The following is a 15856-nucleotide window of genomic DNA, read 5'->3' as shown; positions in this document are numbered from 1 at the left end:
AACTAATAACCCTAAAACATATTTGTATTATATGTAGGGGAATAGAATGTTTCGACAAATATAGTTTTGCATTTTAAGTCATGTTTATCATAATTCTTTTATTATGATTGAGAATGTATTACTATTCAAGTAGTTTCAATATTATCTTCGCCACATTGGGCATTATTACAAAACTTTAATCAAACTTCTATTATTAAACCTAATAACAAAAAGAAATCGATGGGCTTTATCAAGGTTTGGTGTTTTGTTTTTATAGAGAGTGGTGTAAGAAATTTGAATGAGTGATTAATATAATTTTCACATCTCATAGCGCTGCTGTATAGTTGTTAATATTTTTTAGAATAATTTAATATAACGTCCTCTTCTTCCACTTACATTGAGAAGCAAATATGGGATTCAAAACCACTCTCCTTGTTCTCTTTGCCTTTGGACTTTGTTTATGTTTAATTTATGAGATCACACCAATTTTTGAATCCATTTTGATCTCAATTTCCATCCCGCGGATTGTGTGACATGCCGCCTAAACTTGTTCTAACAAAAACGGTTATTATAAAAAAAAGAAGAGTTGAGACGTTATTATTACTAGTATTGCCCTCCCTCTCTCACATGAAACCGCCACCTCCTCAATTCAATGCTCAAAAAATCCTCTCATCATCTCCACTCCCAAAATCTCACTTCACTTCCTTATTTTCCACGTCAGCAGCAGCAGCACCTCAAACCGACGACCCAATAAAAACCTTAACTAAAAATGGACCCCACACTTTTTCTAAAACCCTAATCTCTTCCTTAACCCCTACACAAGTTGATTCCATTATTCATCATTTCAAAAACACAAAACAAGAAAACTCCGCATTACTTTTATTCCAATTGTTAAAAAATAATAACTCCTCCTTTCGTCTTTCCAGGCTTTCTCATTTCTACATTTCCCACATTTTGGCGGGAAAATATAAGTTAAAAGACTTACATGCCATTTTACATTCTTTGCTTGATAATGAAGGTACCCTTTCTTTTTCTTTTTTTTTTTTTTTATCAATTTAATTGTTTAATATTTACGACACCCCTTATTTGTTTCATTGATGAATGTTTAGGTCCGGGTTCGGCACCATTATTGTGTGAGTTATTGTGGAGGGAATTTAAAGATTGCGAGTATAGTGGAATGGTTTGGAATCTGTTGGCTAAGGAGTATTTGAAATTAGAAATGGTTCACGACGCGCTTTTTGTGATAGGTAAAATGAAGGATTTGAAATACCAAGTGTCGAATCCCACTTATAATAGTTTGTTGTATAATTTTAGGCATACGGAGATGATGTGGGGGATATATAATGAAATGAGAGTGAATGGGGTAGTCAAGAGTGAGTATAGTAATAGTATTTTTATTGATGGGCTTTGTAAGCAGTCGAGATTGAAGGAGGCAGTGGAGTTTTTTTGGGAGAGACAAGGGAAGAAGTTTAGACCGTGTGTTGTGGAGTTTAATACACTTATTTCTGGGTTTTGTAATATGGGTTTTGTGGATGTTGCCAAGTCGTTGTTTTGTGTGATGTTTAAGTATGGTGTACTTCCAGATAAGTATAGTTATAATACACTTATTCATGGGTTGTGTGCTGCGGGTTCTATTGAGGAAGCTTTGAGGTTTTCGGAGGATATGCAAGGCCATGGAGTTGAGCCTGATATAGTGACTTATAACATTCTTGTGAATGGGTTTCGATTGCTTGGATTGATGAATGTGGCTTCTAAGGTTGTTCAGAAGATGTTGCTTGAAGGCTTGAATCCTAATCAAGTTACTTATACAATGATGATATGTGGGCATTGCCAGATGGGTAATATTGAAGAAGGATTAAGGTTGAAGGAGGAGATGCTTGCCAAGGGTTTCCAGTTGAGTTTTGTAAGCTACAGTGTTCTTCTGAGTTGTCTTTGTAGAACTGGAAATGTTAATGAGGCCCTGAGGTTGTTTGACGAAATGAAAGCTACTGGTTTGGATGCAGATCTTATAATGTATTCTATCCTCATGCATGGCTTCTGCAAGGAGGGAGATGTAGAAAAGGCAATACAAATATATAAGAAAATGATATCTAATAGAATCGTTCCCAACTCTTACGCACATGGTGCTATTCTCTTAGGTCAGTGCAAGAAGGGAAATGTAGAGGAAGCAAGGAAACACTTCGAGTCTTTAACAACTGTGTCAAACGTTATTTTGTACAACATAATGATCGATGGTTATGCAAAAATTGGTCAGGTTGGTGAGGCTGTGCAACTTTGTTGGCAAATGTTTAACAGGGGGCTAAGTCCAAGTGTTGCCACTTATAACTCCCTTATTTATGGTTTTTGCAAGGATGGAAAAGTAGATGAAGCTAAAGAATTGCTGCAAACTCTCATGGTCCAAGGCTGGGTTCCCACTGCTTTGACCTACACTACTCTAATGGACTCGTATTCAAGGGAGAGAAACATGGATGCTGTTCTTGAGTTGCTAAACGAGATGAAAGTGAACAATGTGGCTCCAACACTGGTGACTTACACGGTCATCATAAAAGGATATTGTAAGCAATGTAAATTAAAACAAGCTCTCCAAGTCTTCGAGGATATGCACACATACGATCTTATTCCAGATCAGATTGCATTCAACACCCTCATCAAGGGTTTTTGTGATGTTAGAGACATGAGAATGGCCTTTTGGCTGCTAAACAGGATGCTAATTCATAATCCTCAGCCTACTCCTGTAACTTTTAATATACTAATTAATGGCCTTTGCATGTATGGCGACCTAAAGGGTGCAGAGACACTTCTGGCCACTCTTTGCAATCAGGATATTAGATCAACGAAAACTGCTTATACCATAATAATCAAAGCGCATTGTGTTAAGGGCAGTGCATGCAAGGCAGTGATGCTCTTTAATCAAATGAGAGATATTGGGTTTGAAATATCAATCAGGGATTATAGTGCAGTGATCAATAGATTGTGCAAAAGGTGTTGTATTGATGAGGTAAAGATTCTTCTTTCTCAAATGCTGGTTGATGGTATCTCTCCTGATAAAAAATTGTATGAGGTGATAAACCAACACTTTTTACCATGGACGTGATCTCATATCAGTGCTTGAACTGCTTGGCTAGATGATCAAAACTGACATGCTTCTTCATTTAGTCGAGGTGTATGTGAGATAGGCATTCGCACTATGAAGTGGTTCAGTTCAGTTAGTTATATTAGATGATCTTTTATCAGGTATATTCACTGCAACACCCATTTCCCTGTCGTTATATTTACAAATATTTTTTTCAAAAAAAGCAATTTCTGACAATAGATTTAGTATATTGTTAATCTTTAATGATTACTTTTCTGTAATAGACTTAAGGTAAACGTATGTGTTTAACTGTAATGAGTTGGCTGAAGTTTACCCATTCAAGCCATCTCTGTCCTCAAACTGGTCTCCATTTCCCAAAAGGCTTAAATCAGGTTGCAGAAAGCAATTTTTCATCTCAATACCCCGTTCTAAACGCAACCGTAAACTTTGTTTCTCATCTCTCTCTCTCTCTCCCCACACACACACACACAGTATTCGGAAGTTTAGGAATTTTCGTAAATTAATTATTTTTTCAGTTTTGTTTTTGGTCTCTTCGATTTTGGTAATCTTACTAATTTGCTTGTTGAAATCTGACAAGACAACCTGTTTCTCATAATGACTATTTCCTATGCTCCCTTCCAGTTTAGGTGGTGTTTGATTGTGAAGCATTTGTCTGGGACAACTGATGTCATATCCAACCTCTGCCGGATATATGTTACTTCTTAATCAGGACTCAGGAGAGTTGACTAGGGGTGTGCATAAAACCGATGTACCCGACTAAACCGACCGACCCGACCCAAACCGAGCCATACGGGTCGGTTATCCATTTAAGACAGTTCGGATCGGTTTGTGAAATTGCAAAACCGACAGGGTCGGTTTGGTGCACGGTTTAGATTTGGTATAACCGAAAATAACCGACCCGATCCACAATATCTCAATATACTAGAATTAGTAGAAATGTATCGTACCAATTAGTCAAAAACCATTAACTAGGACTGAGGCGCCACATCCCCCCACCACTCTAGTCGCCACCCCTCTAACCAGTTCTTCATTTATAAATTGCTTTCTCTCCCATTTCCCACCACCATTCCTCCACCACTCTTCCATCAGTCATCACCATCAACAAAGGTAATAACTAATCATTTGGTGTTTTTTTTTTTTTTTTTTCAAAAACAGTAGACCAATCCAATTAACAACAAGATCTAAATGAGCCAAAAGCATTGATGGCGTGTTTCTACAACAGTATTCCCACATCTGAAGTCCGGCCAAGTTATTATTGTTTCATTTTTGCTTGTTGTTTGCGCTTTCACTGCTTTTGCATATTAACGAGTTATGCTTGTGAGCTTGTCCAATATATATACAAGGGAATTAGATAATTATAGAAAGAACATTTCGTTTTTGTTTGAAATGAAAAATCTTTCAAATACAGAGGAGGTTTTCTTTTGCTGTACCTTTTTTCCTGTTTAACACTGTTTAGTTTTCCACCTATGAAATGCAAATACCACCATTTTCCTATAGATATTGACAGCCAATTTTTGTCTCAGTTTAAGTTAAAGTTCAGTGTCAAGTTTGAGAAATCAGAAAGGTGTGCCTACCGTGAAATGCTTATTATAATTCTTTTTTTTTATGTGCATGAAGCAGACTTTTCGACTGCTTTGTGTTCCTGTGAGTTTTTGGTCTTGCCAGTTAGTCTTTCCATACTTAATTCTCTTTCTTTTTTTTTTCTTTTTTTTTTTAATGAAATCAAGTGTTGGCCCCTTTTTCATTGATATCTCATTGAATTCTAAGTTGGTTTATTAATATCAAAGTCCAGACAGAGCTTTTTGTTTTGATTTGAGCTAGTTTACAAAAGTAGATGGTCCTATTGTCACTTTAAATTTTTAAAAAGTTATTATTCTCTTTCCTTTCTTTATGAAATGGTGACCCCTTTCTCATTGACTACATATCTCAATTCAATTTATTTGTCACATGGTTCCCTACTTTCCACAATTAAATATAAATGAGTGCACTTTCAGTCTTTCACACTTTATTTGTCACAAGTTTTTTGTTTTATCTTGATTGCTAATGTGTCATTTTTATTAGATGGCTTTTACTGAGGTTCCTAGTGATGGTCCATCTCTACAGTCAACTGTCGAAAATCCTACGGATACAATCAATCCTACTATGGCAAGTAATAAAATAAAATCCTCATCTTCTCCTGTTTGGGATCATTTTCATAAGATAGAGGGTTGTGATCCCGAAAATCCAAGAGCCAAATGTAATTATCACCCTGTTAGTTATGCTTGTGCTTCGAAAGGTAGTGGAACTTCTAATATGTTGAGTCATATGAAAGTATGTAAGAAGAATCCTAACAATAAGGTGGTGGCTGATAAATCGCAACAAACATTGTCTTTCAAAGATAAAGAGTTTGTTGCTGTTAGTTTTAGCTTAAAAGCTTGTAGAGATGCTCTGTCTAGAATGATTATTATTGATGAGTTGCCGTTTAGTTTTGTGGAGGGTGAAGGGTTTCGACATTTTGTGAAAGTTATACAGTCCAAGTTCACAAATTTGCCCTATCGGACTCAAGTTTGTAGGGATTGCATCGAACTTTATATGGAGGAGAGAAGAAAGTGAGAGTTTTCTGCATGGTAATAGAATATGTATAAAAACTGACACTTGGACATCTATTCAAAACTTAAATTATATGGTTTTGACTGCTCATTTCATCGATAGTGTCCATAGTCTTTTTACTATAACTGTTGATAATGCAAGTTCTAATTCTGTTGCCATTGATTACTTGAAGAAAAACAAAAAAATTGGGAAAGACACCGTGATGGAACATAAGTATTTACATATGAGATGTTGTGCTCACATCCTGAATCTTATTGTTTGTGATGGTCTGAAAGATATTAATGATGCTATTTTTCGAGTATGTATTGCAGTGAGGTATGTGAGTTCATCTCTATCTAGGTTGGCCAGGTTCAAGGAGTGTGTGAAGGAAGAACAAATAAAGTGCACCAAATTTTTATGCTTAGATGTGGCAACTAGATGGAATGCGACATTCATGATGTTAGAAGTTGCTGAGAAGTTCCAAAGTGCCTTTGAGATATTGGAGCTTGAAGACCCACAGTACACCCTTTACTTTGATGATGACAAGATCAAGGGGCCTCCAACCTTAACTGATTGGAATAGTGCTAGATTATTTGTGAAATTTCTAAGAGTTTTCTATAAGGCAACATTGTGATTTTCAGGTTCTCGTTATGTTACCTCGAATAATTTCTTTAGTGAAATTCTACTTGTTCAGAAGAAATTGATTCAGTTTAATGGAAGTGAGGATGCACGTTTGAGATCAATGGCGCTGCGTATGCAAGCTAAATTTGATAAGTATTAGGATATGGATAAAATTAACATTTTGTTATATGTTGGTGTTGTGCTTGATCCCCGCTTCAAGATGAAGTATGTGTCGTATTCCATCAAACAGTTGTATGAAGAAACTAAAGCTACTGATGAAATAAACAAAGTGAAAGATGCTTTGGTTGCGTTGTATGAGTGGTATGTTGGGCACTATCCTTCTTCAAATCAGCCACCTCTTGATGCGAACGTGAGCCAAACAGCAAGCCGAATGGATGTTGATGATGATGAGCAAAATCCTATTATACTAGTTGCCAAATTCCAGCAACACTTGCTAGAGGAAGATAACTTACAAAATAAGTATGAGGTTGAGAGGTTTTTGGCTGAAACTAATGAAGTTGGTGGGGATAAGTTTGACATTTTGGGTTGGTGGAAGATCAATGCTTCTAGGTACCGAATTCTTTCTCTTGTTGCATGTGATGTTTTGGCAATTCCGATATCTTCCGTAGCTTCTGAGTTTGCATTTAGCACCGGGGGGGGGGTATACTTGACCCTTTCCATAGTTCGTTAGCTCCTAACACGGTGGAAGCCCTTATTTGTGCACAAGATTGACTTCATTCTCCATCAATTCCAATTAAACTTCGACAGTCAATGGATAATATCGAGCAATATGATAAACTAGATGGAGGTAATAATTTGCATTGCAATGTTTAGTCTAATGTTATTTTCTTATGATAAAATATGTACTTGTGTAGTTCGACTTACGTATGTATATACTTGTGTTCTTTTTTGTTTTGCAGAATTATTTGGATCGACTTCTTTTGAGCCTAATGCTGCGGAGAATTGATTGGTAATCAGGTTTTTAAGTTTAATTTTATGTGAAGTTCATTCACTATGTCTATTTGTGAACTTGAATAAGTTGGATTATTTTTTTTTGTTATGAAATGCAGTTGTGCTTAGAGTTTGATGGTGTGGATAGGCAAAATGATGTGGATCATGTGGATAGCTTTTGTTTTGATAGCTGTGGCTTGTGTGGATAGTTTTGGCCTTTGTGGATGCTATTGGTTTTTGGTTATATAGTAAGTTATTTTTTGTTTTGGTTTATGATCCATTTTTTCTTTTCATTTTTCTGTTTTAGATTTGTTGTATGGTATTTGAATATGTATGTGATGACTAGTCGGTAGAAGCCAAATGAGCATGGGCTTGAATTTAATCCAATTTCTAGCCTACAGGAGACTACATTAGTGTAAGTATAGGAAGAAGAATGTCTACATTTAGCCCGCATGGAGAGGGTGGGGCAGAGTGCCTTGGCCATGGAGATGAAAGTAGGTGTTAATAGTCAATCCCACACTACCTGGGTACTATGCCTGTTTTTCAAGAATGAGTTATGACCATAAGTTTATTAACTGTTATCTTTACCATGACTCTATTTGTGGTCCTAATGCACTACATCTATTTCTTTGCACCACAGGTGGGTGATACGTACAAATAACTTTTGTCATATTGGAGAGTCTTCAACATATACGCTCTTAGAAGCTAGGTATACTTTGAATTACACTATACCTATTGCTAACATTATTAAATCTCTATGCATTTTTTTCCCTTTTTTTGTTACTACCTAAATGTGTTGGCTTGGATATGTTTTCAGGTTTTCACTAAGGTGGGGTTCTGATTTTTTACCTAATTGTCTCTCTGAAAAAATTAATTTCTTCACAGATTTTGGTTTATCTGTGATGGAGCATCTTTTGGGTCTTCTCAAAATTCGTGTCCATCGAGGCATTAATCTTGTTGTCGTGATGTCCGAAGCAGCGATCCTTATGTTGTTTAGAGAGTTAGAGAGAGTTGCAAGCCAATTTGAAGTTGTTGTAGCTATTTAAACTTCTTCAGTATTATGGTGTTGGTATACTATCTGTTTTGCTCTCAATCTCTGTGGCTTGTTTACTGTATATATTTCTGCCGTTAGAATCCTCTTAGGCTCTTACCATATTATCATGTGTTGTGTGCTGTTATTATTGGAAAAAAATGTTGTGCTGTGAAATGGTTAATATTTGAGACTCAGATGCTTATATCTATTCTAGGACTGGACTGTCAGAGAGGTTTGGGCATGACCACTTTTTGGTCGGGCTCCTTGGACTGGACTGTCACAGAGAGGTTGTCGCGGGGCCTAGGAAATATCTCCCTTTTTTAAGTTCAATAACTTCTGTTATAATCGGAATTTGATCACAGAGAGGTTATAAGAATCTGGGGTCGGGTCGGTTATAATCGGGTAAACCGACCAACAGTCGGTTTTGGTCTGGTATCGGTTAGGACAGAATCTGGTCGGGTCGGTTGAGTCTATAGAGCTGGGTCGGTGGTCGGTTTTAGCCCAAATCCGACCCGAACCGACCCGTGCACACCCCTAGAGTTGACACAGCATCTTCATCCGATCTACCAAGGATCTACTGTTGTTGGTCTTCTCCTTTGTGCTTGTGGAGGTGGTCTACATGGTCAAGTACGTGGTTGCAATTTGTAACGGTGGTCACATTAGAGCATGTCTGCATGGTTATACCTTCAATCCGTTCTTTCTCTCTAAAAGATATTGAATCAGGCACGTCTGTTTCATCTTAAAACTAATATCAAGTGCTTTTTGCTCTTTCTTTTGTCAGGTGTGTGCGCCCCCTCCCCCCCATGTGTTGGTAGGTAAGTGCCTACCTTGCGTGTGATGCAGAATCCCGCTAAGGGGGAGTGTTTTTGGAAGAGCGTGTAACCCCATGTGTGTGGTAAGGCATGTACCTGACATCTGTTTGATTAAGATCAGGTTGATGTACTTTCTTGGAGCATCTCTCGCTAAGTTGATGTACAATTATTTTTATAGGTTTTGTGGACATTGATGATAGATCCCTTGTGTTCTTCTACTTCAAACTTTAAGAAGTCATTGGATCACTAGCCAATCCTGAATGAACCGGCTAGTCATTTCCAAATTCGGTATGGTCCTAATTTTATCTTTATTCTCCATTTTTATTGAAAAAAGGTATGTTGTATACTTTTAGTACCTTGAGGTTCTTAGAGATTTATGTCATGTTGGTAGAACGTTTCAATTTGTTGTTTAGTTTTTTGGGAAGGGTTTTGGAAACTCATGGAAATTTGACCCAAACAAATTCATGAGCATTTATGAACTTAGACATTTCAAATTTGGCTATTTTTTTGTGTAAAGATCTCCTCAAAATCAAGCTGTATCCGAAACTTACATTTCCAAAAGCTATTAACAATTTGAAGAATCATGGACCATTCTTCTTTACCATTAGATTACGCTTGGTATATTTTGAATTTTGAGGTAATCTGATTCTGGGTGGACCCTTCTTTTGTACCATTAGATTAACGCTTGGTAGTGCACTAGTGTGCAGATTGTATCTACATGATAAAATATACCAAATTTAAATATCTATAAGTGCATGAATGATCATGAGTTGTTTATGTATCAAATTTCTAATACGTAAAATGCAGTTATGTTGATATTACTATCCAGTAGTCACATCGGTACCCTAACCGAGCAGTAAAGCTGTTTAGATAATGACCGAACCTAGAACCCCCAACAATAAATGTGTTTACATGAAGCATACTTGAGATAATTGTGTCGTTGTACCAAACACGTCAAGTCCACCTGATATACCTGATTATTGAGCAATAAATGGTGAACCCCAACTGAAGCAAAACTCATTGGTAAACGATCTGTGAGAATATTGTTAAAAAGTTTCAAATATGTTAAGTGTGGAAGTTTCCCAAAAATGTCGCGTAAAAAACCCATCTAAATTTTCTACGGCTAAATGCATGCTAGCTTTAGAAGATGGTTATAGTATGGGCCGGTGGAGCCAGGAATTTGTTCCAGGGTGATCTGCTGAGCACTACAAGTTTTCAACTCAACTCAACTTGTGTGTACACAACTACATGAGCTTAGTTTGTTTTCTTTTAGTTAAACGTTGTTCAACAATATATATAAATATTTTATGTAAACAAGCATTTCTTAATCTATTTTCTCAATATTTGAAAATAAAAAATTATGTTAATATTTTTAGGTAATGGAGATTTCCTAATTCATAAGTGCTGAGTTGGGTCACAAGTCACAACTCATAGCAACTAGTTAATCTAGTTTAGCCTTAAATCTTATAAGTAAATTGGACTAAATAAGATCATTAGTATTCATCGAAAATAAATAAATAAAATAAGATTGTTAGTTCACTTAGTTGCACAGGTTTGTTCAGTGTTCACTATGTTATTAGACTTATTAATTGATGCAGTTTTCTTCTTTTACACGAAGTGTCAACAAGCTATTTACCATATTTCCAATTTCCCCAAGTCACCTGTCATAAATGGATAATGTCACATAATTTCTAAGTTCTAACAATTCAAGAAGGATGCAAGCATATAATACAGGGGGCATTTACCTTCTCTGCATGTATTGTACTACTGTGTACAGTGTTTCTAACTTTTCAGTCTAAGTGGTCCCGATTAATCCATCAGGTTCAACAAAAGAAACATTATCTTTACCAAATAACCCTTCATAGTTCTCATTTTTACTACTAATTAAAGCTCTTATTCAATTGCACAGAGAAATTTCAGGGAATAATAGGGGCAAAAATATCATTAGTTTTACCTACAAACTCAAAGCACTTTTTTTTACCAAATTTCAGGGTGACCCAGGGCGTACCCTCCCTCCCTCCCCCCCCCCCGCTCTGGCTCCGCCACTGGTATGGGGAATACCTAGCTAAGGGCGACACATACAACAGTCAGAGGATGGTGTGGTGCTTGCAAAGTTAAACATGAAGATGAGACCACCAACATCTAACTGCATATCAGGGTACAAATGGATACTCCCAAGAGCACCGTATATCTAGTGATAGGGCCTGTAAGGGATACGAGTTGACTTTGGGCATTATAATTGACAAGTATCAGGAGCTTTAAGCATGGGACTAATGGATACAAAATGCATATATGGTTGAGTGCTGGGCAACCGTTGAAGGGGCTCAGTGGGTGGCTAGGCAAGGATGGACAATCTTTGGATCGAGGCGGCCTCAACGACGGCTGTGCAGAGCTTTGGAAATAATGATATACCATGGAGGCTGAGAAGTAGGTAAAATCAAATACTCTCTTCTCTAAATCATGTTATAATGATCTCAACATGGGGAGAAGCTAACTTTTCAGCAGTATGATGGCTAACTATGGTGTGCAACTAGGTGTTGGCAACTTGGAGCTATTTTTTGGCCAATCTCTACTTCAGATTTAGATTTAAACATCTGTAGGTGTTTGTACCCAGGTCATACTCGACCTGTTTTCCTTTTTCTTTTCTTTACATTTTTATATTCTTTATCAATAGATTGGCTACTTACCTTACAAATTGGAAGATTCAAGAGTAGGAAAATAAAAAGTACATTCTAGTTCATATAAAGATTCCTGGTTATTTTGGATTTTGGGAGCTAAAGTGATGATGTACATATGTAGTTTGTTCAGAAAATGTGAGTATGGGCCTAGAAGTAGGAAATATTTATTGTGCATTCCATGACTTCATTCATTGATTATGACACCTAAGTTTGTATTTTGATGTATGATAAGAAACAGTTGCTCTGTCTGTGTAGTCATGACATATTGTTTTTTTTTATGCAGGTATTTAAATGGAAAAAAAATGCCTAGGCGCAAGGGTGGGAAGCAAATTACAGTGAAAAATGTGTGGGATTATAAAATAGATCCTGGGAGGAACCTGATGTGGGTCAGTGGCCAGGTATGACCATCTCAATATGTTTTGTTAAATCACTGTTAAGTTTGTCTGAATGCCAGGGAGGATGCTAACACTAGAATCGGGGAAACCACTAATCTAAATTCTATTCAGCACCATATGGCATACTATTTTTGATGATTGCTTATTTCTGGTTGAAAGTAGAAAACTCAATCAGCATTCAGCAATATTTTGAGTGGACCCCACTTCTTATTCAGCATTCATCACTTGAAACGACACTACCTAAGACCAGTTAGAGTTTGCTAAAAGCATCCCATGGTCAGGACTATTAGTATTTTCATTTTCTCTTCTAGATGAGTCCTCTTCTGGTAGGTCTTTGGATAAAACTACCAAGTACTGAACGGTTCTACCCTAGTGTACATGCTTTTGTGCACTTTAGGGCAGGGTAGATACTTGCACTCAATGTCATATCAGATCATTATATTCTTTGTTGAATGTTCATAAACTTTGCAGGTTCCAGGAGCTGAGGGAAATTGTGTGTTCATAAAAGACACTGTTTACGAAAAACCTGATCATTCAGTCCTTTTCCAACCTATGTAAGCACACCGGATGAGGAAACTGCTGAATTAGAACCTATAGTTGCCGACCTCGGGGAGCTGGATCCATTTATGGCTGCTGATTGAACAAATAATAGGTGAATTATCACAGTAGCTTTGCTTTCTTCATCTTTGATGCTAAAGTAACTTGCTGATACGCAGTTGTGGGCTGACGATCTTGGAACCAACTTAGAAATGTTGGTGGTTCCAGCCTCAAATTTTAGTGATTTGAAATGCTTAGGGAGGCTTTTATTTTTTATTTTGCTCTCTTTGTTTTGGGCTGGTCCAGGCAAGTTTTGGAATTAATTCCTATTGAAACATTTGGTGCTTGAAAGTAGTAGAATTTCTGATGAATAATAATTAATCAAATAGGAAATGCTATGCTGCATGGGTTACATTGAGCTCAAATTATGTGTGAAGATTCTAGGTCATCTTGAGGCTGGTTTATAGCTGTATGGATCTTCATCTTTTCCGTTTGGTGTTGAATTCTCACTGTATGGGGTTGGGTTGCATCGATTGAACAATTGTTTGATGATAGTGGTGACCTTGTTGGTGCATCGTTTAATATTCAATGTCTTTTGATGTTTCTTCCAATATGCTATCCTTGTATAATTGTTTATTGATTTTATCTATTTTTTCCGGATGTAGTGGCCAGATGGTTGGAGTGCGACCCCAACTTGGAGGTCCTGGGTCCAGGACAGCGAGATACTGGAAGCCTTTTTAGAGTGGATACGTAAAGGCAACCTGTTAGTGACTATACGGGTGTGTTCCTTTTCCCTGGATGTTAGATCGGAGATCATGGTAATTGATTCATGAATTTTTGAGGGATGGTCAGTGCGTTGTTCTAATCTGTTATTTTTTTGTCACACGAGTTCAGTTGGTTGAAGTAAAAGATTTCATGAGAGGGACCATACAAGAATATTTTCTCCAGATAACTTTAATGGGAAATGTTTCGAATGGGGATGGCTGGGGTTTCTTTTAGAGTTTAGACTTTAGACAACCTTCAAGGATAGTTTTAGTGAGAGAAGTTACATAGGGAACTTTATGGATGAGCTCTTGGTGAAAGCTTTTGAAGGTGGTGAACAATTCCCCCTGTGTTTTCAGCTTCTATGCTTTATTTTCATGAAGGGAAAAATTTCCTAGTACTGCAGCCATTGTAAAGAGGAGAGGCCTAAGAGTGAATTGTATATTGGGAGGGGTTTTAGGGACATATCTTATAAAAACACAAACAAATTCAAATTTGTTAAGACATTTATAAATTTTAGATTAGGCTAATTTTTTTGTAGATGTGATCTCCTAATTTTTCTAAACATTGTCATAAATAATAATAAAAAAATAGAAATTTCTAAACTTGCCAAATATAATATAAAAAATGGTGAAAATGAGCGGTCCATAATTAGCCAAAACTTGTAATTTGTTAAGTACATTTGACAAATTTAGAAATTTTAGAAATTTTTTATTAGTTGTGACAATGTTTAGAATAGTTAGGAGAACATATTTACAAAAAAAATAGTCTAATTTAAAACTTATAAATGGCCTAACGAATTTGAGTTTGTTTAGTTGTTTTTATAAAATATGTTCCTAGAACCAGAACGATGTGTACCATGAAAGCAGATGTTGAAGTCATACAATTTAAGTGAGAATAATCATAAAAGAGAAAATAAATAAATGGAGAATGAAATTTGGTTAGGGCTGTCAATGACTCAATGAACTGGGACAGACCCAAACCCCGAGTCCCCGATTGAGTTGATCCGAAAATTTTAGAGACCGTTACTGATTTGGCCGTAAAGAATTGCCTTGTGTGTGATATTCTGATTTGAAAACTCCCCTTCATTACTTTAAACCCATGTGCACTGCCTCGATACCCTTTTTTAGGTATTACTCCGACAAAAGATTATAATGGTTGGCTATCTATTTAATACTAGCTTACGAACCCGTGTTGCAAACGGGTGTCGTTATATTAAATTATTAACAACTACGTAGAATTATAAGATATAAAAATTATATTAATCACTCATTTAAATTTCTTGCACCACTATTTATAAAAAGAAAACACTAAACTTTAATAAAACTCACCGACTTTTTGTTGTTGTTAGGTTTAATAATTGAAGTTTGATTAAAGTTTTGTGAGAATACTCAATGTGGTCAAGATGATATTGAAGCTACTTGAATCATATTACAAAATATCAGGATATGGGTATTTATCGATATTCAATTTCTGGATATGTATCGTGGATATATCCCCCTCTTTGGGGATATTTGACATTGTTTCACATGCAAATATCGTTGATATATCCAAAATATCGACAAATATCGTGGATATTGTGGATATTTATTGATATATAATGATACATTATTTATATTTATTTGAAATATAATGGTAAATATTAAATAAAATTGTTATATATACAAAATATCGCCAAATACCCATAAATATCACAAATATCGCAAATATTATCGAAATATAACTGATATTTACAGTCGTATATATCTCTAAATATATCGTGATATTTAAATATCTTTTTCTGAAATATGGATAGATATCCCCAAATATCGTGATATATCGAGATATTTTGTATTATGACTTGAATAACAAGACATTCCCAATCATAATAAAAGAATTATGATAAACACTACTTAAAATGCAAAACTATACTTATCGAGACATTATATTCTCTATACATATAATACAATTATGTTTCTGGGTTAGTTCAATGCATTTGCATCAAGTTTCCAATTTTACGTTAATTATTCTTTGAAGCTAGTTCAATGTAGTTGTATCTAGTTTCCGATTTTTCATTAATTATTCTTTGAGACTAGTTCAATGTAGTTGCATCTAGTTTTCGATTTCTCATTAATTATTCTTTGAGGTTAATTCAATGTAGTTGTATCAAGTTTCCTAATTTCTCGTTAATTATTTTTTGAGGTTAGTTCAGTATAGTTGCACCAAGTTTATGATTTTCCGTTAGTTATTTAATAAGGTTAATTCAGTGCAGTTGCATCCAGTTTTCGATGTTTCGTTAATTACTCTTTGAGATTAGTTCATTGCATTTGCATCCATGTTCCAATTTCCCATTAATTACTCTTTGAGGTTAGTTCAATACATCTGCATCCAGTTTCTGATTTTTCGTTAATTATTTTTCAAGGTTAGTTTGATGCTTTTGGATCTAA

The 15856-nt window shown here is 35.9% G+C and overlaps 1 protein-coding gene across 26 annotated transcripts; it reads left to right on the top strand.

Annotated features, from left to right (window-relative positions):
• Positions 1–395: 395 nt before the first annotated feature.
• Positions 396–13960, top strand: LOC147494352 (Tetratricopeptide repeat (TPR)-like superfamily protein). Of its 26 annotated transcripts, none has more exons than XM_086568612.1 (14): positions 396–997; positions 1089–2233; positions 2330–3213; positions 5135–7070; positions 7183–7232; positions 7333–7461; positions 7854–7922; positions 8099–9146; positions 9237–9346; positions 11050–11489; positions 11593–11672; positions 12020–12134; positions 12603–12783; positions 13334–13960. In XM_086568612.1, exons 1-3 carry the CDS (start codon positions 514–516, stop codon positions 3071–3073), a joined length of 2373 nt encoding a protein of 790 aa, XP_086424738.1. In that variant the 5' UTR covers positions 396–513; the 3' UTR covers positions 3074–3213; positions 5135–7070; positions 7183–7232; positions 7333–7461; positions 7854–7922; positions 8099–9146; positions 9237–9346; positions 11050–11489; positions 11593–11672; positions 12020–12134; positions 12603–12783; positions 13334–13960. The 26 variants fall into 26 exon arrangements, with proteins under 26 accessions (XP_086424738.1, XP_086424737.1, XP_086424736.1 ...); XM_086568592.1 differs by having other exon boundaries at positions 398–997; positions 1089–3213; positions 8099–8282; positions 9028–9141; XM_086568589.1 differs by having other exon boundaries at positions 398–997; positions 1089–3213; positions 8099–8282; positions 9028–9146.
• Positions 13961–15856: the final 1896 nt, after the last annotated feature.

This window comes from Coptis chinensis, chromosome 6 (genome assembly GCF_015680905.1).
Source record: "Coptis chinensis isolate HL-2020 chromosome 6, ASM1568090v1, whole genome shotgun sequence".
NCBI classification, from domain to species: domain Eukaryota; kingdom Viridiplantae; phylum Streptophyta; class Magnoliopsida; order Ranunculales; family Ranunculaceae; genus Coptis; species Coptis chinensis.
Note: the sequence above shows the minus strand (reverse complement) of the source record. Positions and strands in the feature narration are given on the sequence as shown.